Source organism: Neomonachus schauinslandi, chromosome 2, assembly GCF_002201575.2.
Source record: "Neomonachus schauinslandi chromosome 2, ASM220157v2, whole genome shotgun sequence".
NCBI classification, from domain to species: Eukaryota; Metazoa; Chordata; class Mammalia; order Carnivora; family Phocidae; genus Neomonachus; species Neomonachus schauinslandi.
In genome coordinates, this window is record NC_058404.1 from 201143625 (window position 1) to 201167350 (window position 23726).

The following is a 23726-nucleotide window of genomic DNA, read 5'->3' on the forward strand; positions in this document are numbered from 1 at the left end:
CCTGGCGGGCAGTCCAGAGCGGCCGGCCCGGCGGGGAGCGGGCCCGGGAGCCGGAGCCCGCGGCCGCCTCGGCGAACCTGCCCGCGCGGCGCCGGGGAGGAGTCCGGGGCGGCGGCGCGAGGCGCGCGCGCACGGCGAGGGCGCCCCCTCCAGGGCCGATTGCAGTCTGCAGGACGGGGTTGAGTGCCGGCTGGCCTGGGCGGTGAGTTCCAAAAACCTGCTCTTTCTAAGACAAGAGCCTCCGAGCCTCCCCCGGGCACACGCGCTCGCACACGCGGGCGCGCACACTTGCGCGCAGCACCGGTCGGCTCGGGGTCCGCGGCCTGATTGGAGAGCCAGCGACTCGCCGCCTGGCGGAGGACGCGACGCTGCCTGGGTGCGCGGGGGTCCTGCCGAGTGCCGATCTCTGCTCGATCTCTGCTCGATCTCTGGTCGGTGTTATAGGGCAGAACCGCGTCCCTGCCCCCAGCCTCAGCTCCCTTCTCTGCCCACTTCCAAGCGCTGCTGGAGCATGAATCATGACGGCAGTGCCAGTGGAAGCCCTGGGCAGGCTCCCAGGCTCTGCATCCATGTTGGCAATCATTGAAGTTTCATTCTCATGCTCCGGGGCCCTGCTTTTAAAGGGTGGAGGGGATGTTCAAAATCATCGCCTCTGACAAACACCCAGAATGAATTTCCCGGATGACGGGCGGGTTTGCGTGGGTGCCTCATTCCTGCGGGCTTCGGGGGTAAGCTGTTGGGTTATCTCCCCTACACCGGGCTCACCCCTGTCTTATGTCTCTGTGCATTCATTCCACGAACGTGCATGGTCGTTCCCTGTCGTGTGCTTGTACTGGTTCCCCCCTCCAGGCAGCTCGAGGTCCGTGGGAGACAGACCCTGAGGATGAGGTTGGAGTTCCCAGGCCTGGCATTTCTTGCTAGGAGGAGGGGAGGGCCTTTCCTCCCTGAAGTCCAGAAAAGCACGCAGGCAGGCCAGTAGCTCTCCCTGCAGCCTCGGATGAGAGGGCAGGGATCATTCCTGTGGCTGGGGGCCACGGGGTGGGACACCTTTGGGTTCTAGGAAGGTGTCACAGGGAAGGATTGGAGCATCCCCCTTAGTGATGCCTAGAAATGTGCGTGGCTTTGGGGCTGCTTCTCTTTTCTCTGAGCCCTGAGGCTCAAAGGGTCTTATGGAGGAGAGCACTAGGGTCTTAGCAGAGATGCCCACTGGAGGAGGGGGAGTCAGGCCAGGGCGAGGCCAACGATCAGAGATTCTGGAGGGTGGGACTGCCCAAGGAGGGCCAAACCTACCTTGCCAATCCTGGGCTTTTATGCACTTTTTGGCAGCAAAGCCATGACTGCATGTGAGAGGCGCAGGACCCGGAGAAGGTAGAAAGCCAGCATCCCTGTGAAAGGGCCCCCTGGTCTGCGAGGCCTGGAGTGTGCTTGCAGGGAAGACCCGCACGCATTGGCATCCTCCGCAGTGGGCATGCGCCAGCCCTTGTCTGTAGCAGGCTTTTCGCCGTCTGCGACGGTTGGTACCACACACTGCCATGCTGCAGGGAAGGCCCTCAGTGCCCTGGAGCTCTTTCCCCAGGCTGGGAGTGGAGTTGTCAAGGAAGGCTTCCTGGAGGAGGTGACCTCTGAGCTGCATTTGGAGGCTAGAGAAAAGTTATTAGGAAGTGAGAAGCCCCTAACAATTGTGCTCCCTGGGGTAGGGGTATGGGCTTTGTCCTGGAGACAGGGAGAACCAGTGGAGGATCCAAAAAGAGGAAATGGCAGATGTAGGTTTGGGGGAGCTCCCTCCCCCAGCAGCTGACCAGCTGCTTGGACCTCCTCCAGACCCTGGGGGTTCTCATCTTATGAGGAGCACTTTGGGGGATGCCTGGGGGTGTTGGGACATCCAGGGTCCTGGCTGCCCTGGACATCTCACATGTTCGTACTCAAGGGCAGCCGAGCACGAAGAATTTGGAGGAAAAAGGACACAGAGCACCTGGGGCCCGAAGCAGACAGACTTCCCGCTGCCCAGGAAGCGGCTTGCCAGGCCAGGCTGGGGACATCCGGAGTGCCTGACCAGCCCAGTGACTCAGGCCCCCGGGGACACTTGGCTGGCCTTTTGACCTCAGGACCGCCAGCATCATCTCCCTGGCATAACCCAGGAGGGAGGCAGGAGGAAGCGCCTCTCCTGTGGGCCAGGGCCCAGAGGGGGAGAGGAGAGCTGGGTCCCCTACAGAGTCCTCAGGCTGGAGGAGCCCTTGGCTGGGCTTCGGGGCTGCACCGAACGCAGACCTGCCTATGTACAAGGGAGGCCCCAGGGACTGCAGCTGTTCAACAAGGAGCTGGAGAGGCCTCTTACCCCAGACATTGAAACTGAGGCTTGACCAACCGCTCCTGATTATCCTGTAACAAGCAAAACAGCATGTGCCTGGAAGGCTGCCTGTCCCCGTGAGTGGCTGGTGGGCAGGCCTGGGCTTGGCAGGACCCGGAGGGATGACAGGGAGGGTATTGTAAGGATTCAGGCTGCACTGGTAGAGGGCGTAGGGGTGAGGGCACTGGGGAGAGCTGAGGGACCTCTTAGAAGGAAAATCACATAGCTGTGAAGCGCCTTGGGGCTGCCAAGGCCGAGTTGCCTTTCCTCCCACCCATGATGAGTGGGGCCCAGAGGGAGCCTCTGTCCTGATGGATGGGAGCTTGCCTCCCTGAACCACTTCCCTGCACACGGGCATCCGTGCACGCGTACTCAGGTGCACACGCACATTCACGTGCACACATTTCTGTGCACGTCTATGCTGGCATAACCACGTAGGCGTGGACACATGTCCATGCATGCCGCATACACGTGCACACACACAGCCGTGTAAATTATACAGGACATCCGTGTGCACATCCATGCACGTGCACACACACGTGCGTGCTTGCACAAGCAGGCATGCGTGAACACTCTCGTGTATTCACATGCTGCACACACACATATCCATGCACACCCGTATACTATGCGCACACATCCATGCACATGTTCGTAGACACATGTCTGCAACCTGCATAAAATGTACATGTTCTATGCGTACACGTGCATAAATGTGTGCATATACACGTATCTGTGCACACGTGTGTGCGCACACACGTGCACTCACATGTCTGCACACAGCCGCTCACACACACACACGTGCGTTCGCATGGATCAAAACACACGCATGTGCGTGTGCCCACCCCCACCCAGAGGGGCGCATGCACACAGGTACCTGCGGCCTTGCTCCCCGTCCCAGGCTGTAGGGAGGATGTATTTGGCCGCCCCACTGCGGGCAGCTCTTCCCGGTTTCAGGCTGGGTTCTGCCGCCTCAGCCTGCTCACCTCCGCCCGGCTCGTTCGGATGGCTCCTCGGCCCACTCCCTCCAGGCTGCAAGCCCGTTCATCACTGCCTGCCGTGGACTCTGGGCCTTGGCCATGCTGTTCTCCAGGCTGGCAGCCCTTTGCCTCGTCTATCCCCGGGGCTCTTCTCTTCCTTCAGAATGTGTTGCACAAGGTTCCCCAGCAGGCTTCCTTGATCTCCCAGGCCAGATCAGGGGCCCCTTCCTTCACTGGCCTCCTGTGTGCCCATCAGGGGCAGGCCCTCCCCAGACCCTGTCCCTCTCAACAGTGGGCTCCTGAGAGCAAGCTGTGTCTCTCGCACTGCCCGGTGCAGGGCCCAGCTATGGCTCACAGTAGGGGCTCAACCAAAGCTGGCGCAGGGCTGGGGGGTGAAGGGTGAGGTCAGGAGTCCCACGAAGGTCCTGATGTCCTCCTTGCTCCTTGGCCAGGCTGGACACCTGCAGTGTGCTTGGCGCGGGCAGTGCTTGGCAGAGCACAGGGATGCCTCGCCCGGGAGCTGATGCCTCACCCGGCAGCTGCCAGCGTCAGACCTCTGAGCCCCCCCACCCAGTGGCCCCCTTCTGCCTCCATTCTGTGGAGGTTGCCGATGCTGGATGTGGACATAAGCTCCTGCTCATCACTTCTTTGCTGTCTGGCGGCATGAGGACCCCCTGCCTCCCTGGGCCTCAGTTTTCCCATCTGTAATGTGGGGATATTGGACTGGCTAGTTCTAAGGTCCCTGTCAGCTTTGCCCCCCTTGGCTGTGAGCTCCTGGAAGTGGGTGTTGCACTAGTCTGCTGGGTGCCTGCATGGGAGGGGAGGGCCTGGAGGCAGATAGAGGGGCCCTTTCCACTTCTCTAGCAGGTGCAGCTAGGGAGGGAGACTGGTCTGGCTTCCTAGACTCCAGACTCAGAGGACTTGTTTCCTCCTTTGAGCTGAGCTGAGGATTCCCCCCCCGCCCATGTTTATTTGAAATTTCATTTTTAAAGACAGGCAGGGAAGAATGAGGCTCACTTCTCTGCCTGCCCCTCCCTGAAGAATTCCAGAACCACTTTGTCTTGTTAGAACATGGCCTGGATCTGCTGGCCTGGGGCCTGGCTCTCCATGCACCACCCTGCAGACCAGATCCATTGCAATATTGATACATTGATGGATTTGGCCCAGCTGAGTTCTTATAGAGCTGGCAGACATCCCCTCTGGAGAAAGAACTGCTTCAGGGACCATCTTTGATTTGCAATGAGTGTAATAGATGAAAGCAGTGGGTCAGCATGTCTCCTTAAGCACCAGCTGTGTACCTCACCCAACCCCGGGGCCTGCTGGAGCTCAAGCTCACACCTGACCCTGCCCGTCCTGTCTGTTGCATGACCCTCCCGTGGTGTCCTGCCTCCAGCCTGCCCCTCTGCCCCCCGCTTCCAGGCTTGATGGGGTCCTCCCCATCGGGCTTGCCACCGCCCAGATGCCTGAGCCTGGCCTTCAAGACCCTCCTCGGCCTGGCCTCAAGTCTGGACTCTAGGATCGGGCTGACCATGGGTCCCCACATGACCTTGGGGAGCCGCCCTTCCTTTCCAAGCCTCCCCAGCCTGTAGATGGCAATAACAGAGTCCCGCCCTTAGGGCAGATGTGCAGGCTCTGGGGAACAGTGTCTGTGGGGCTCTGAGCCCAGGGCCTGCTCACCACAGGGCCCGGGCCGTGTCCGCCATTCTCCTGCCTCTGTTGCTCCTCCCTGCGCCTGGAGCACCCTCTCTCTCCTCTGCTCGTCACATGCCTCAGCAGGTGGAAGACCCACCACCCCCAGCCCGAGCTCCTGGGAACCACCCCCCTCAGAACCGCTGTGAAACTTCAGATCCAGAGTCTGCCCTGGCCACCCTCCTGCCCTCAGCTGCTATGCCCAGGGCCCCAGAGCCCCCTGCCCATGGTAGCCACCATTAGGGAACGTCTCCCCCAGGCTGGGCCTGTCCTGAAGAGTCCACGGGCAGTGGGCAGAGTTCACCCTCTTTGGGGCCTTGCCGAGTATTTGCTGTGTGATCGGCCCATCCTGCAGGAGAGGACAGTGAAGCCCAGGGGCCTGGGATGGTGTGGCTCCCCTCCGTCCCGCCGTTATGCTGCTGGGCACCCACTTGCTTTTGCCTTGAGTCTGCCCCAGCAACTGGCTTCCATGGGGGATGGCCTCAGAAGGGCTCTCTTGGGAGTGACCGCCAAGCCGAGGCCCAAAGGTGGAGCCTTTGAGGCCTGGAGTGACCCTGTCCATGGGTCTGCCTGCCCACCAGGGGACCCTCCCTTCCCCCCTCCCCCAGGGACAGATTTCAGGTCCGGCCCCTCACGTCACTCCCCGGAGAGTCAGCATCTTTCGGCAAGCTTCTACTGGGCACCTGCTTCATGCCAAGTGTGGGCGGTGCCCATTGGCTATAGAGAGCAAGGTGCTACTCGGGCCCAGCACAGGGGACAAGGCACAGGTTGGGTGACCATCTGGGAGGCACCAGGAGAAGGAGGAAGTGAGTGGCAGGGCCCGAGGGGGCTTCTGACCTGCCTGGGGCCTCAGCAAGGACTTTCTGGAAGAAGTAGGGGCTCAGCCCGGACTGGAAGATGAGAAGGTAGCAGCCTGTCCAATGAGAAAGGCTGAGGCGTGCGTTCCGGGCGGGCACGCCGTGTACCCAGCGGTCAGCACCCACTGCCTCCTGGCCCACTGAGCCCCCAAGACCCAAGCCCTGGAATGATCCCCGGTCCTTGATTGTGAATATGATGGAGTGTCACTGCCTTAGTTAGACCCCCAATAAGGTGACTGTGAATTAATTAAAGGAGATTATCCTGGGTGTGCCTGGCCTGATCAGGTGAGCCCTTTGAAAGTATCAGCGATGTTCTGCTGACCTCCAAGATGAGACAATGTCATGAGAGAGGGTCCAAAGACAGGATCTAGGAGGGCCTCTAGTTGCCGAGAGTGGTCCCAGGCAAACAGCAACCAGGAAACAAGGACTACAACCTCCAGGCACTGGATTCTGCTGACAACTGTGTGAGTTTGGAGGGGCCATGGGCCTCGGCTGACACCTTCATCTCGGCCTTTGGACGCCGAGCAAGGGACCCAGCCAACCTGCACCTGGACTCCTGGCCCACGGAAACTGTGAGATAATAAATGTGTGTCATTTTAAGCTGGTCTGTGTGTGTAATTTGTTACACAGCCTTGATAGCTAATACACCCCCGTACCTGGTTTGTTCTGGTGGAGGAACAGCGATGGGCCCAGGAAAGGAGGACCCCTTTGCAGCACAGAGGGAAGTGTCCTGATGCTGCTAAGCCTATTACAATGGACCTGTCTCCCTTCCCCCTTGGCCGGAGGAGAGGCTGCATGGCCAGTCCCAGCCAGTATCACCTCCCTGATAATGAGCGAGAAATGTACACCAAGGTCAGTTGCCTTTCTTCCTGTTTGGTGCAGGGTGCGAGGCCCAGAGCTCTGGGGACCCGAGGAGCTGGACATAGGAATGGTAACCCAAGGGGGAGGAGCCGGGGTCCTTCATGCTATTGTTCTGGAGCCTCCAAGCACACCCACCCGGGGGCCACCCTTGGCCAGGCTTCCTGCAGAGGGGATGCTGAGTGGCCTTGCTGTCTGAGGCCTTTGAGAGAAGCTTCTGTAGCTCGGGGCTGATCATGTCCTGGCTGATTTGCTGTCCACAGCCCCCTGCTGCCTTCTCTGAGAATCACTGTGTCATCTGCAGTAGACAAAATACACACACATTTCTGTGCCCTAACTGCCCCAACCAGGACATGTGACCTGACATGGCAACAGGGACGTGCGGATGGTGTTCGGCCGAGGACCATGAAATGGGGTATTATCCCAGAGTGGAGCGTAAATGTAGTAGCGAGGGTCCTGCCGAGTGAAGGAGAGAGACAAGGGGGTCAGAGTTAGAGCAGATGTGATATCAGAAGCCTGTGACGGGAGGAAGAGGCCACGAGCTCCGGCCCCTTCTAGACGCCTCTAGAAGCTGGAAAAGAACCAGGAAATGGGTTCACCCCTGGAGCTTCCAGGAGGAACCCGCCCTGCGGACCCATTTTAAACTTCTGCCTGCAGAACTATAAGATAATAAATGTGTGTCCTTCTAAGCTACTAAGTGTCTGATCGTTTGTTCCAGCAACAGGAAGAAATGAACACCTGTACCTGTAAGTGTTTGGGGAATGAATGCATGAATGAATGAATGAGCGAGTGAACGAACAAACACCTGCATGAGATAGGCATTTTGATTCCTGCTTTGTAGTTAAGATAGTCGAGGCCTGGACAGCCCTGAGCCGGACTTCTCAGCAAGCCAGGTTCTGTCCGTCTGCTTGGCTGCCTCTCATTTGCTGAGCACCAAATGTGTGTAGGGCTTGGAAGGGCGGAAAGAGCGAGACAGATTCCATCCTTCACTGTAACCAGAGGTCCCAGGAGCCTGGGCCGTGGCCTGCCCTCCCGAGTGTGTAAAAAGCACCGCCTGGCAGCATGGGTGTGGGGCGCGTGCGTCCGTGGGTGCTGGTGACGCATGCGGCATCGCGGCGCTCGCTCAGGGGCCCCCCTCCATCGTGAATCCTGTCCCCCCCGCGCCCTGTATCACAGTGGCCCCATGTAGAATTCAGGGAACAAGTCTGGAGGAAATGGCTCATTAAATGAAAGCAAGTTCATGCCATGATCACGGTAGCAGGTACAATGCAGAGCTAGAGAGAGTTCCGAGATTTTTCTTTTTGTTTTGTTTGGCTTTGATTGGTTTTTTTCCAGATTTTTCAGAAAATGCAGAGGAGCCCTTGACGTGTTTGGGAAAATAAGCGAAGAATGCTCACATTCAGCCTGAGCCTGTGAAGTTTCCCCAGCTTCCTACGTTGACCCTGATTCCCAAGCGTTTCTGGAAGGCAGGGAGGCGGGCCCAGCAGTGTGTGTTGCTGGCGCGAGCGCTGGGATGTTTGGGCTGGAACCTGGACACCGTGCGCTTGGGCTCAGCAAGATCTGCTATCTTTCATTCTTGAGATTTCCCTTCTCAGAAAGGCTCTGATTTAAACCAGGAATTTGTCTCGGGAGGGAATGGGGCCAACCTGAGATTCAGGACTGTGAGTCAAGGGACAGGTGATGCTGCCGTAACAAAGCAGCCCAAAACACGGGGGCTGGAACGGATGGGAGTGATTTCTCCCCCTCCTTGGGTCTGGGCAGGACGCCTGACTGCCTGACGGGGTGGAGGCTACTGGCACGTTTGCCCTCTCCTTGGCTGTCCCCAGCAGGAATCTCCCACCTCCAGGTGGCCATTGCCATGACACCCACGGTCAGCCCTCAGCCCCGTGGGATGGGAGGGCATGGTCCTCCAAACACAGGACATTTTTAACAGGGGGGCCATATACCAAGACAAATGCAGGGAGGGTTTCCAACCCGGGAACTGTTGGCATTTGAGGCTGGGACCTCCTTGTTATGGGGGCCATCCTGTGAATTGCAGCATGTTTAGCAGATCCCTGGACTCTTTTGACTAATGCTAGGAGCACTGCCCCAGCCCCCAGTTGTGATGACCAAAATTGTCCTCAGATATTGCCAGTTGTCCCCTGGAAGCATCACCACCGCCAGCCAAGAGCCACTGGGTCAGATTGAGGTCCCAAATCCAGTGTCCACAGGGCCGGACCAGAGGAGCGCTGGGGTTGGGCTGGGGTGGGCCCATGGAGAATGCCCCGTGGCGTTGGGGCGGGACAGCTACCTCTCGCTCCACCCTGCAAGGTCTCACGCTGGAGGAGGACAAAGATCTAGATCTTCATGTGAAATATAATTGCCTGCTGATAGCATCTAATTAAAACAGGGAAAAAAGCTGTGTGGTTGCTACAGACTGAATTGTATTCCCCAAAAGATATGTCTATGGGCTCACCCCCCAGGGACTGTGAGGGTGACCTTATTTGGAAATAGGGCCCTGGCAGACTTAATCAGGTTCACTGAGGTCATCCTGGACCCGGGTGGGCCCTAATTCAATATGGCTGGTATCCTTATAAGAAGAGATGCGTGGAGAAGGCCACGTGAAGACAGAAGCTCACACGGTGCTCCATGCCTCTCTGAGCCTCTGGGAACCCCCACCCCAGCTTGGCGGGCCGGTCTGCGGGTCTGGCTGCAGTATGTCCTGAGCCCCGATGCACAAAGTGGAACGCAGAGCTGTCAGACCCTTCCATCTGGGGCTCACTGGGACGGTGAGACGGGCCAGCTGGACAGCCCAGTCACAGACCTCCACAGTCTGGGCCCATAGCCCCCGCGGAGCCCGGCCCTCCCTCCTTGCAAGGCCTGGCTGTGGTACTGCCGGGTCCCCCTAGACCTTCGGTCTCCTCGTCTAGCAAACGTGGAGAATCAAATTTGCTTGGGACAGGACAAGACCTCCCTGAGTGAGTGCTGCTGAGCACGGGTTCACGCCAACCCGCCATGGATGTCTGTGCTGCCTGTTCCCTGGGTGACCTGCGGAGTGCCTGTGGGGGGCTGGGACCCGGGGATCCATCAGCGAACAGGCAGACTCTTCGCGCCTGAAACTGCCCAGGACACTAGATCACCGGCCACGCTGGAGCTCTCCAGACGCAGCAAACCCTCCTCTGCTCTGCAGGGGGCTGGGTGGGGTTGAGACTAAGGTTGGGGTTAGGATTTACTTGTGGTGGAGGGTCCGAGTGAGTTAGAGATTAATTGGATTTTAGTTGGGATTTGCGTTGAAGTTAAGTTTATAAAAAGAGTTTGTGTTGGAGTTATTTGGGGGTTAGAGTCGGTATTTGAGAAGTGATTTGGATCAAGATTAGGTCCAGGGTCAATTTAAAATTAGGATTAGGGTCGGGGGGGATCAGAGTGGGGGTTGGGATGGGGTCAGGGTGAGGGTCAGGGTTGGGGTGGGAAGGGGGTCAGGGTGAGGATGGGGTCAGGGTGGAGTCAGGGTCAGGGTAGGGGTGGGGAGGGGATCAGGGTGGGGTCAGGGTGAGGGTCAGGGTGGAGGTGGCAAGGGGGTCAGGGTGAGGATGGGGTCAGAGTGGGGTCAAGGTGGGAGTGGGGAGGGGGTCAGGGTGAGGATGGGGTCAGGGTGGAGTCAGGGTCAGGGTCAGGATTGGGGTGGGGAGGGGGTCAGGGTGGGGTCAGGATCAGGGTGGAGGTGGCAAGGGGGTCAGGGTGAGGGTGGGGTCAGAGTGGGGTCAAGGTGGGGTGGGGAAGGTTAAGGCACAGCTGGGATTTGACCCCAAGCCACTAGCTGTGCTGACCACTCACGGTCACAAGTGTGTCTCCATGTCGCTCTCTATCCAGCACCTAAACTCCTGACCCTCACCTTCATCTGATGCTCTGTAACCTTTGCCCTCTGCTACCCCCTGATGGGACTGTCCCAGCTCTAGGAGTCCTCATTAGGCAGGTCCTCTAGGTGAGCTTGGATTACGAGCTGTTGTGCTGGGGAACACAGGGGCACAAAGACTCTCAGAGCCGGAGCCAGGACAAGAGATCCTACAGATAGCGTCCTCGCTGAGAGGACACTTAGAGGATCTTAAAGCCCAAGTACTTTTCACTGCGGTGTTCGAACTGCCCTGGGACACCGTGGTGGACTGTCACAAAAAGTGTGTGTGGACGGGACGTGTTATGGCTCCGTGTCTGGGAAGGAGGAGTGACGAGATTCCTCCTTGCAGACACCATTTCAATTACAGCAGAAAAAGGACACGAATCCCGGGAGGAAGCAAAGACCCCCTCTTCCTCACTGAGAAAGCTCACTTCCCGGTTCCAAAACAGCCTAGAATAACAGGAAGCCTCGTGGGGGGCCCTGGGAGTCTCAAAGCCTTGCCCTTTGTTCCAGAACTTCGTGGATTAGGGGGCTGCTTAAGAGGGAAACCCGGTGAGTTTTGGAAACTGAAAGCATCATCCCTCTGCGTGGTCGCAGAGTGAGCTGGTGTCCAGGAGGGGGCGACATCCGCAGCCCCGCCCCTGCAGGCAAGTCCCCAGGGGGGGAAGCCGGGGGGGGGGGGGGGAGAAACACTGGGTCCCAAGCTGCAGACCTGGGCACCACCATTGGTTCCCACCCTCACCCGGCGTCGGCCGCTGGTGGGAGCTGCCCGGAGCCAGACCAGGCTGGGCCTCCCCTCTAGCCTCCCTGATGGCCCAGAGGGATCCTGTCAAAATCAGCTCAGCTGCCTCTTCCAAGAAGCCCTCCTGGGGCTCCTGAGGACACCTGAAGGCTGCCAAGATCCCTTCGTGGGGAGGGAGCCTCATCCCTCATTCTCCTGGGTGCCTATCCACGAGCTTAGGGCTCCTCGGGACAGAGACCAGATGCTTCACCTGCAGCCTCCCAGGCTCAGCACCGGGTGGAATCCTTCAGAAGGACCGCATCAGTGAGCGAGTGATGAGTGAGCCAGCAAGGAACCCCGGGGGGGAAGAACCCTACCTACTTGCATATTTCCAGACTTAGCACTGCCCCAGCTGCCCTGTCGCTGGTCTCCCCGTGGGGTCCCGCCGCCCTCCCTATGCACACACAGCCACGTCCTCCCAGTGACCCTGCACTAGCCTAGGCCAGCAAAGCTCCCGGCAAAATCCAAGGGGTGTGACGTGGCCACTAAGGGCACTGCTTCCCAGCAACAGGGGGCCAGCTCTCACCCCTGCCCCATCAGGCACACCGCACCTGCTGCGAACTCCCCGCTGAGAAAGCCCGCTGTAGGGCACCTGTGAGGATTCGCTGAGACCAAGGAGATGAACCCCAGCCACCCGAGTCCCTACTCAGATTCTGAGTCTGTCCCAACAGCTCTTCATTGTCTCTTCAGTTCAGTTAGAAATTCTGCAGAGACGCATGCCCCCACAGAGGACTTCGTGGGCACCGCTGCATCCTGGGCTCCAGCCCCATGCCGTCTAAGCAAAAAGAGTCCACGTACTGGACTCTAGGAGGAAGGCCAGCGCCCCCAGGGGCCAGGATTGGGGACGCTCTCTCCTCGCTTCTGTGCTCCACTCGGCGGAGCATTTGGGTTTCCAGCCCAGCCCCTGCCCAGCTAGCTGCCCCAGGCCTCACCATGCTGAGCCCCTGGCCGGTGTGCCCCGTCTGCTCCCGAGGTTCCCGAGAGAGGCTGCACCTCTCATTCCCCGAGGGGCAAACAGAGGCCCGGGTGTCTCCAGGTCCAGTGCAGACTTAGGTCAAGGGCCAGAAGGTCTGTGGGCCACTCAGCACACTTCTGTCTTCTCTGCTCTGCCCTCCAGTTCCCCAGGCGCACACCATTCCCGGCGGGTCTGTGGTTGGATGCTGCCAAGGGCAAGTGCTCAGGTAAGGTTTACAGGTCAGAGGGATGCGACCCATACCTGCTCCCTGGGCACAGGTGGGCAGACTCGTGGGCTTGTTCAGACCAGATGCTTCCCCCCAGCCCGCCTTCCAGGGGATGCCCCCGTGTTTCCTGCAGCCTCCTGACCCGGACTATCACATTCTTGGCCACTTTCTCTGAACATCAAAGACAAACAGAGCATTCTGGAGTCAGCTGGGAGATAAGCAGAGAGTCTGAAACCGGCCAGCATGAGAAGCCAGGGCAAGTCAAGGAGAAAGGTCAGAACAAGAGTGGGTGGCATGTTCCAGTGCCCCTCAACTAGAGCCCAGGGGTCAGGGTGAGGCAAGTGCCACGCATACCCACGCAGCCCGGCTCTGGAGGGCAGCCAGGGCCGTGGCCACAGGGGGCCTGGGCTCTGCGCCCCACACTCCCAGCATGTGACACACAGGGTGCACAGTGGAAACCAGCCACGGGGAAAGGGAGGCAGGACGGTGAAGGTGCTAGGTCCCGGTGACGGCGTGCTGGGCCGGGGCTCGACACAGGCATTAGAGCCAAAGCCACCTGGGGGGGACCAGATTTGTATTTGTGTGCCCCACAGCCCAGGACCCACAGGCCACCCTCTCTCTGGTGTTTCCAGGGAGAAGTCAGCAGGGACCGGCCCTGTGGGGTGGGGGTGCGCACATCATGCTGGGGTGCATGCAGGCCTTGGAAAACCAAGCCCTTGTCTAATTAAGCCATTAGGAGTGGGTATCCATGGAAACCACAGTACTCACATACTCAACACAGATGAATATTTATTCAATTAGCAGGGCACGGGAGCCGGGGAGCCTTGGCTTCCTGCTGGGACCATCATGTGGACTTCTGGGGGAGTCACATTTTGGAGGACCCACTGAGGCCCAGACCTTTCACCTGCATGATCTCATTTTCACAGCCCCCCCATATAGTCCCTGTCACCCCCTCTGTATGGAAGAAACAAGGGTGCCGAGCAATGCAGCCACCTGATCAGAGCCTGAGGTGGGACAGAAACCCCAGAGGGTCTGGCCGGACATGCCGGCTCCTTCTACAGCCCGAGCCCTGAGGGAGGCAGGGCCACAGCCTTCTATGTCCTGGATGCCCAGGCGGTTACATCCGCGGCCGTGCTGCCCACAGCTCTGGACAGTGTTGCCTCCACGCGATGGCCGTGTGACCTTGAGCGGTCATCTGAACTGCCTGTGCCCTTGTGGGTCATCTGTGACTGGGTCTGGTCACGGTCCCTCAGTCCATCCCGGCTCCAGACACTTCCCGCTCACTGTTCTGGAGCCTGGAGGCCCAAGATCCAGGCATCCGCATGCTGAGGTCACGTGCCGTGAGGACCCTCTTCCTGGTTCTAGCATCTTCTCGCTGAGCCCTCACAGAGGGAAGGGCTGGGGGGCTCTCTGGGGCCTCTTTTATAAGGCACTAGCCCCGTCCGTGAGGCTCCACCTCAGAACCCAAGCACCTCCTGACGGGCCCACCTCCTCCCACCATCACATGGGGGGCCAGGATTTCAACATGTGAACTGGGGGGACCCAAACATTCAGACCACGACAGTACCTCCTCAGGCTGCTGGAAGCAGGGCGGGAGTGCGTCTGGTGTCCGGCACAGTGCCTGACACACAGACGGAGCTCCGCCAGCGCTGCTTGGGAAGACCAAGGAGAGCCAGGCCTCGGGCCGCCACCAGCCCCAGGAAACTCCCAGTGGCTCTCCCAGGGGCACATGCGGGCAAGGAGCACATCTTATCACCCGTCTGTGTCTGGAGGCTGCATGACGCCCGCCCTCTGCGCTTCTGCATTTGCTGCTGTGGATGGATTGGGGTCGGGGTGGGGGCTACAGGATTCCTGCCTGGTGCCCAGCTGGGACCCAGCGCCCAAAGTGCCAGTGGAAATGCCGTCTCTTGGCGGCATGGTGATCCAGAGCTGTGCAGCGCCTGGGTTCAAGGGGCCTCGCTGCTTCCCAGGTGCTCTTCGGATGCTACCTGTCAGGTAGCTCTCCACCTGACGGGGTCAGGGTGTGTGCGCGCGCACGTGTGTGTGCGTGCGGGGTGTGTGTGTGCACATGTGTGTATGCGTGCGGGGTGTGTGCATGCGCTAATGTGTGTGTGCGTGCAGGGGGGTGTGTGTGCACGCAGGTGTGTGTGTGTGTGCGCGCGCAAAGGTGTGTGTGGTGTGTGCGTGCACAGGGGGTGTGTGTGCGCGTAGGTGTGTGCAGGTGTGTGTATGCATGCGGGGTTGTGTGCATGTGTGCGCGCGCTAATGTGTGTGTGCGTGCGGGAGGTGTGCACACGCGGGTGTGTGAGTGTGCGCGTGCAAATGTGTGCGTGCGTGCGGGTGTGTGTGTGCACGCACTAATATGTGTGTGCGTGGGGGGGTTGTGCACGCGCGGGGGTGTGTGTGTGCACGCAGGTGTGTGTGTGTGCACGCAGGGGGTGTGTGTGCGCGTGTGTGTGCGGGTGTGTGTATGCATGCAAGGGTGTGTGCGTGTGCGCGCGCGGATGTGTGTGTGCGTGCGGGGGTGTGTGCGGGGGGGGGGGGTGTGCGCATGCGCACGGGGGTGTGCATGCGGGGTGTGTGTGTGCGTGCGTGAGGGTGTGTGCGTGTGTGTGCGTGTGTGCACGCGCGTGTGTGTGCGTGCAGGGTGTGTGTGTGCACGTGCGTGTGAGTGCGCTCCCCAAGGGCTGACTCTCAGTAGCCACCCGGGAGCATGGCTACAAATGGTTTGGCTCCCATGAATGCGCATTGAGTGACAGGGAGCAGGGAGCCCCTTCTCCAGCTGTACCCCATTTCCAAGGGCAAAGGGCCCTCTGCACTGCACGGCACCTCGGTCCTGGGTGACTCTTTTAAAAGGAAAACACTTTCATTTTGACCGTTGTTGCTTGCCACCTGGAAAGTACTATTTGGTCCATCAAAGTCTTCCAAAATTGGGGTTCTTCACTAAAAAACCACCTTTGCTGGTAGAAGTTGCAAAGTCACAACGTCACAGGTATGTCCCCTTCATTCATTGTGAAGGCAGACAGGGTGGTCCCTCTGTGCAGGATTTGGGGTCCTGTCCGCCACATCCCTGCTGGGTCTCCTCTCCTGCGGACGACCCTGTGACAGCCTCCACCAGGGACACTAGGGGTCCACAGCCTGCGGGGCGGGCGCCCAGCTAGGAGGGGTCTCTGCCTGGTGGCTCCTGTCTCTCAGTAGGGAGATCTGGTAACACTGGACATGAGCGGCGCTCGGCCACTCTCAGAAGTGCAATGCTGGGGGTGTGCTCCGAGCTCCAGCCCAGGTATCCGGAAGGCCAGGCCCCTGCCTGATTCCCATCCCCAGGGACGGACCATAGTTTGAGAAGTTCCCAAAGGCTGTAACTGTCTGATTCCACTCCATCTTTACCACAGCCCACAAAAGACATAGCATAACCACCCCCCACCTTTTAAAACTGTTTGACAATTATTAAGGCATAATTTACATAACATAACTTTGACCCATTATGCCTGTATGTCAGAACTGCTGCGCAGATCCAGCAGGGTCTGGTAAATGCCCCACAAACAGTGCTGTGCACACAGGGGTCCATTATCAGAGCAGGTTAGGGCTGTCCTTGCTATGCACGTCATATGACTCGTATGGTGGGGCGTTCTGGCATCATCTATTGGAAGGGTTCCTGCAGGGGCTGCTGGGCAGGGGGATGTGGGCTGGCTGCAAAGAGCAGAGATGTACAAGCGTGTGATAGCCCAGCACCTCACTTACACATGGTGGGAGAGCAGGTTGTTGCTTTTTTTTCTTTTAACATTTCATTTGGAAATCATTTCAAACTGCAGAAAAGTTATAAGAATAAAAATAGTACAGAGAACACCATATACATTTTACCTGCATTCAATTGTTGCTAACATTTTACCCCATTTATCATTTGCTCTCTGTCTTCCCTCCCCCTCTCCCTCCTCCCTCCCTCCCCCTCTTTCTCCCCCTCCTCTCCCTCCTCCTTCCCTCCTCCTCCCTCCTCCTCTCCTTCCTCTTCTCCTTCCCCCTCCCTCCCTCTCCCTCCCCCTCTCCCTCTCCCTGTTCCTCTCCCTCCTCTTCCCCTCCCCATCCCTCCCTCTCCCTCCCCCCCCCTCTCCCTCCTCCTTTCCCTCCCCCTCTCTCTCCTTTCCCCTCTTCCTCCCTCTCCCTCCTCCCCTGCCTCCCTCCCCCTGCTTCCCCCTGCCTCCCTCCATATGGGGGTGTGTGATTTTTCTGAACTGACTCAGACCATGCCACATGCATCATGGCCCTTCACCACTGAAGACAGGGCTATGGTCACACTGAGCCACAGAGAGGTGACGCCCGTCCCTAGTCCGGCACATACGGCCCCTCTACAGCCTTCCTAGCCAGCTCGGGACCACGCTAGGACCAGGCGTTCGTTTGTCTTGTCTCTTTGGCTTCTTTTCATCTGCAACAGTCCTGTAGTCTTTTTTTTGTCATTTATGTCACTGACATTTTTTAAGAATATGGTGCTTTTCTTAATAGAACAGTGCTTGTTTTCGGTTTTCTGATGTTTCCTCATGATTAGATTCGGCGTATACTTTCTCAGCTGCAGTGACACACAGATGATGTGTTTTTCTCCAGGTTCCTCATCCAGAGCACAGGAGACCTCTCACTGGTGGTGTTATTTTTGATGAGCTGGTCAAGGAATTGTCTGAGTTGTCTGCTATATAATTACCCTTCATTTCCTTGCAACTGATGAACAGTCTGGGAGAGAAACATTAAGACCATGGAAATAGTCTCCTTCTCACCAAAATTTCCCCCTAGATTTAGCATCATTAATGATTCTTGCTGATCCAATCTTAAGCTGCAGAATGCTGATTTTCAAACCCAGCACTTCCCCCATTTTAATCAGTTGGCTTCCATCACTCTACTGTGGCCACATCTCTCCCATCTCCTCTGCCAACCACCCATCCACCATCCATCCGTCATCCGTCCATCCATTCATCTACCACCCATCCATCCACCATCTGTCCATCCACCATCCATCCGTCATCCATCCATCCATTCATCTATCACCCATCCATCTATTCATCTATCTACCAACCATCCATCCGTCCATCCATGTATGTATGTATCCATCTATCAATCTACCATCTACCTACTCACCCACCTACCCATCCCCCACCATCAGCAGGAACATCTACAACCCAGTGCTGCATTTCATTACTCTGTGCTCAGATCACTCTGAACTCTGGCTAAGGGAGCCTCACCAAGTTGGCTCCTGAGTCTTTGTGACACGCCACCTTTTTTTTTTTTAGCACCTCCTTACTTTCTGGTATAATAAGATGTTCCAGTCTCGTTTTGTGCTTTTCCTGCCCAGTCCTAGAATCAGTCATTTCTCCAAGAAACCCTGTGTTCCTTTCAGTGGGAAATGTATTAGAAACCAAGCTCTGAGAGCCCAGAGTCACAGCACAGGGTCCTCAGGCCCTTGGCAGACCAACCTAGGGACATGCATGTGCACGTGCACACACATGCAAAGCCCCACATGTGCCTGTCTCCAAAATCATGACTTCCCATGGGAACTCTGGTTCGATCCCTCTCCACAGGGGCTCTCCCTGCCCTCCTGTGTCATGCTTGCCGCCCCTCTTCCAACAACACAGACACGTTGCCTCATCTGCGCAATCCCGTAATGTACCCACAGTGTCTTCAGAATGGCTTTGTCCATCTCACTGCGAGAGGAAAGAACAACACCACTACACAGTGTTCTGGACCTGTGTTCACTTTTCCCCACCTCTCCCCTCAGACTGTGTGCGGGATGGAAGGTGTACAGACAAGTACTGAGCTCCCAAGGTACTTGCACTCGTTCTTTTCCCTGGCTGTTCTTTATGTGAAATATAGTCGAGTTTATTTTTTTCCAGTTTGCATTCAGCTTTATTCTTCCCCTTCTTCACCCTTGTTAACTGAATCGCGTTGAGTTGAGTTGAATATGCAGAATATTAACATGCTTCCAAAAGTCAGCGCTGCGGGAAAGGCACGGAGATCACCTGATTATTTTCCCGTGGTTCTTCCTCCAAAGACAGGCAGGTGTGTGTACATTTCCTTACTCCTGTTTCTTTAGAGCACACAAGGTGGCACACTGTGTGTCCTGTGATGCGCTTGGCGTTTGTCACTAGATAATATACCCTGCGAGCCCCCCCTCGGGGTCCTCCCCGCGGCGCCCACCCACCTGTGCGCAGTTTGCTCGCCGTGTCCCCCTCCTGCGGGTGCAGCAGGTCCACTGACAAATAAAACTGTCAGACGTTTTAAGCAGACATGGAGATGATCCGATGCACGGACACACTGTGGAAAGATTTCCCATCGACTTAACTAATACATCCGTCCTCTCATATATTTATCTCATATTTATCCCTTTTTTGGGTGAGATTTAAGTTCCACTTTTTTAGTAAATTTCGGTGGCGTCACCTGTGGCTGTCACTCTTCACACGAGGTCCTCAGACCCCATTCATCTTACAGGTGAAGGTTTGTGCCCTTTGACCAACCGCGGCCCCTAGCACCAGCCTTGCATGCTGCATTTCTAGGAGTTTGGCTTTGTTTTTGATTTTGTTGCCTTTGAGTCGGGTGCCAACTCGCACACACAGTTCTCGCTATTTTGCTATGACAAGCAATGCAGTAGCGAACGTCCTCATGCCCACGTAGTTTGTGTTGTTGGAGCTCGATCCCTGGAGGTGGGGTCGCCGGGTCAGAGGGGCGGACACGTGTCCGTCTGCTGGATCACTCGGGGTCCCACCACCGTGCCTGCCTCGCCCTGCCCCGACGGCTCCTCCAGCAGCACGAGCGCTCTCACGGATGGGACTCGCGGTCTCGTGTGGCCTCAGTGTGCATCTCTCTTCCAGGAGTGAGGTCGGATGCCTCGTTGTGCTTCCAAGGGCCATTCACATTTCCTTTGCTGGGAATGGTTCCTCATGCACTTTGTTCATGCTCCTATATGACTTTTGCATTTTCGCTCCTCACCTTTTAAAAGTTCTTTGCATGTTGGGGTTATTACCCTTTTACTTCCGAAGCAAGTTCCAAATATTTTCCCCTAGTTTATTTGTGTTTTAATTTTGCTTATCTTTTCCCCGTGCAAACGTTGCGTTTCTGCAGACAAAATTGCTGAGACTTTCTGTTATTGGATCTGGGTTTTTACTCACGACGTCCGGAAAGCCCTTCCCTACAATCTGCTTGTAGAAGGATTTACCTACGTTTGCTTCCGGGATTTGTATATTTAAACCCTGTGCACCTAATCTCTGATTTCGTGAGTTTATTCTTATCTTCATGTGAGAAATGGATCTCATTTTATCTTCTTCCAAACGGTTACGTGTTTGTCCCAGCACGGTTTTGTTTGAAAGATCGCGGCTGCTGTGGGGGACCCAGGTGCCTCCCCTGCCCTGAGGCCACCCCCCGGGCCGCCCCGGCCGCCCCCACCCCACGGCTGGAGGCCGGCACCTGCCACAGGACTCCCTGCAGAGCGTCTACCGCCTGCTGGGGCCAGTCCCCACCCAGCACAGCCTTTCCCCTTCAGTGTTCCCTTAGCTAGTCTGGTATGTTTATTTTTCCATATGAACTTTAGTCTCAATGCTAGCTCCATAGAAAAATGTTCACTGGAATTTTTATTAGGATCACATTAAACTTATACCCTAAATTAGAAAGAACTGACATCCTGATGATGGAATGTCCTAACCTCCCTATTTTGGGTCTCTGTGTGCCTCTCAGGAGTGTTTTATGGTATGTTTTCACACAGGCTGTGAACATCTCTCGTTAAACTGACGGCTGCAGGTTGGCGAGCAGGGGCTGGGCTGTGAGCCCGTCGTTCTCCACCCCTCCAGACCCTGCCCGCCGCCTGCCCCCCGGACCTGGTGGCTGTTGCAATGGGGACCCTTGCCCTCAGCTTCTTACTGGGTCTGGCCAACTGGAGCCCGCCAGAGAGAGTGGGAAGGGATGAGAGATGAGGGTTTCCCGTGGGGCGCACGTAGGCTGCAGCTTCTCTGGGGCAGCCCTGTCCCTCAGCTACAACCACAGCCTTCTCTCCGGGGCTGGCAATGCTCCCTGCGTGGCCCTCAGGCCTGGGTGGCCCTGGCTCCCGTCGGACTAATGCCCGGATGCTTCACTGTCCACTGTGAGTTTCCTTTGACTCACTGAAGACAGCCCCTCCTTCGCACCCTCGGGGTCACCTTGCTGGTGTGAGCCCCTTGCCGCTGCGAGCCCTCACCCAGCCCCCTCACCTTTCTGGCCCATGGGGCACACACACCCCCTTCTGCTCTCTGATTCTGCTCAACCGGACTGACCCCGCTGCCAGGTCCGAGGGCGGCCCGTGACCGAAGCCATCCACCCGGCATCCACCCGCCATTGCTGGTTGGAAGAGGGAGGGCAGCGTGACTGAGTTCCGGCGGCCTTCAGATGCCAGCGAGCCCTGGCTGAAGTCAGCAAGGGGCGGGGCCTCAGTTCCGCAGCGGTGTATAACGGACCAATGGGGTGTGTACGCGCAGAGGCAGGGAGAGTTATTTTGAGGAATTGACTCACATGACTGTGGGGCTGGCCAGTCTGAAATCTTCAGGGTAGACCAGCGGGCTGGAGACGGGAGGAGCTGGTGCTGCACCTGGAGTCCGGAGGGTCCAGAGGCAGAATTCCCTCCGCCTCAGATTTTTCCTTAAGACCGTCGACTGATTGGATGAGGCCCACCCGCATTATAGAAGATAATCTGCTTTACTCAAAGTTCACGTGTGTAAATATTAATCTTGTTTTAAAAATATCTTCACAGCAACATCCAGAAAAGTGTTTGGCTAAATATCTGTGTACTGTGGCCCAGACAAGCTGACACAAAATTAACCATCACAAACCCAAGAAACTGAATTCTATCACAACCTATGGAGCTTAGAACTGGATTCCCCCACACAGCCTCCAGAGAAGAGCGCAGGCTAGCCCACACCTTGACTTTGGCCTTGTGCGTGAGACTGGCCGCAGGGGAAGCAGCCACGCCCACGGAGCTCGTGACCCACAGAAGTGCGACATGATAAATGTCCGCTGCCAAAGCTGCTGGGTTTGTGACAATCTGTCACAGTGGCCGCAGGAGAGGAACATGGGGCCATGGTGCTGCCCGGTTGAGTCTCAGCTCCCGCCTCCTCAGCAGCAGGGAGGGGAGCTCCCAGTCACCCTTCTGCTAGAACAGGGCCGTGGGGCCTCAGGCCGGGGCTCCCCCTCTGCTCCACGGCGCCAGGAGCTCCCTGCAGGGCAGGCCTGGGCGCCCAGAGCTCCTGGAACCACTGGAGACCTGAAGCAAGCCTCGGGGGGGCAGGGGGGAAGTGGCAGGGTGCAGGCGGCCCTGAGACCCGCCTCCACCCGATCTCTGGGGCCGGAAGCGTCCCCGTGGTCCCCATCTTGTGCTGAGCCCATTCTAAGCCTGCCCGCCACATGCCTGGGGCCGCGTCACCTGCGGGCGGAGGCTTCAGGAGTCAGGCTGCGCTGGCCTCAGCTTCAGCCTCACCATCCCAAGGACGGCACCCACCAGCCAGCCCTGCTCAGGCCAGCACTGTCTCGAGGAGGGGGCCCTGCTCCCTCGAGCTCCATTCCAGACCACTCAGGATGCGAACCCTGTCGTCTCCTGAGTTTAGCATCATCTCTGCCCAGAGACCCTGTGGAGGGAGGCTCCTCAAAGACCAGGTGTCTTCCAGGCAGGGCGGGTGTCCCTCCTTCACAGACCACTTACCCCGCCTGCCGTGCGCTGTGCACCCAGTGAGCTCTCTGGAAGCCTCCCATGTCTCACCCTTCCCATCGGTGGTGAATGTCTCATTCAGCAGCCAGCTAATATGTACTGAGAATCCGTTCTAAACCGGGGGCTGCTGTGTACATCCATTAACTTACTTGGCCTTGAAACCACCCCTCTGAGATAGATACTACGATCATCCCAATGTCACAGATGAGGAGCAGAGCCCAGAGAGGTTCAGAAACTTGCCTGAAGACACACAGCAAGGAAGTGCCAGAGCCAGTGAGGGCAGTCTACCCTCTGGGTCACACTCTCTACCATGCTAGTGAATTGGGAATTGCAAATTCCACCTCTAAGACGGCACTGTCTCCTGCAGGGTCTCTTGGAGTGGGCAGCCTGGCCAGCACAGCATGGCAGGTCGGTGGCTGCCGTGTCGGGATGCAGCACCCTCTGATGAGCACCCCTGTCAGATCGAAGGCAGGCAGGCCAGCCTCCAGAATGCGCTTGCCAGCTTTCTGTGTTGCTGCCTCTGTCCTCAGCAAGCCCAGGGAAGAGATAGGATGACGAACAGCCCATTGATGTCTGGAGAAGCGCGGAATTTTCCTTGGAAACAGAACCTGCTCTTCTCCGGTCTGGGAGGCACACAGCCTCCGTCAGCTCCTGGTCCCCCAGTGCACGCGGCTCGGCGACCGGCCACACCAGCTGCGGAGGGTAACCGCGGGGACGAGTGAAAGGGTGAGGGCAGGCCCCCGTGGCGGCTCAGTGCAGTGGGAAGGAGCCCATGGCTCCCCCTTATTCAAGAAAACCAGAACTCAGTCCTGGGCACCGTTCCGGGATAGTTGCGCCTGGTCCTGGGAAGGAGAATGGACGGGCGGGCAGAGGACTGTCCCTCAGTCAGGGAGCTCGCGGTGGGACGCAGACTGTGGGAACTGCAGTCCCAGAGCGCCAGGGGGCCGCAGCTTTGTGCAGACGGCACTGTGGACCCCAGGCCTTCAGAATCGAGGGCCCGAACCATGGTGCTGAGACCAGATCGGAGCAGCTCCACGCTGGAGAGCCGCATCTCCGCACGCGCTTTTCTAGAGGGACAGCAAACCCAGCCTCCAGCGGGGCTGTGCCTGGCCAGGGAGGCGGCTTGGTCAGGTCAACCTTTTCTGAACCAAGGACCTGCTGCCACGGGGGCCGGCTTGCTGACCGTTGGTCCTGCGCAGAGCCCCACTCTGTCCTGCCAGGGCCGGGGTGTCTCGGGGACGAGCCCAGGTCCCCCGGGAACACTGTGAAGGAGATGGGCCAGGGCAGGAGTCAAGCCCGTGAAAGCAATCCTGCAGGTGAATCTGATTTCTTAATTCTAAGTGGCCCTTTCCCCTCAAAGTGGAAGGTGGGAAACGCTTGGCAAGGCGAGCATGCTGGATAAGAAGACCCGTGTCAAGTAAGGCAGAGAGGCAGGCGGCTGAGAAGCCGCGGTCCGTGAGCT

The 23726-nt window shown here is 57.8% G+C and overlaps 1 protein-coding gene across 1 annotated transcript in view; it reads right to left on the reverse strand.

Moving 5' to 3' along the window:
- Positions 1-3425, reverse strand: part of ADRA2C (adrenoceptor alpha 2C) — an 8906-nt gene extending 5481 nt beyond the window's left edge. Inside the window, exon 1 of the mRNA XM_021677676.1 lies at positions 3331-3425. Within this exon, the coding sequence (XP_021533351.1) occupies positions 3331-3425 (95 nt within the window). The remainder of the gene's footprint in view (positions 1-3330) is intronic.
- Positions 3426-23726: the final 20301 nt, after the last annotated feature.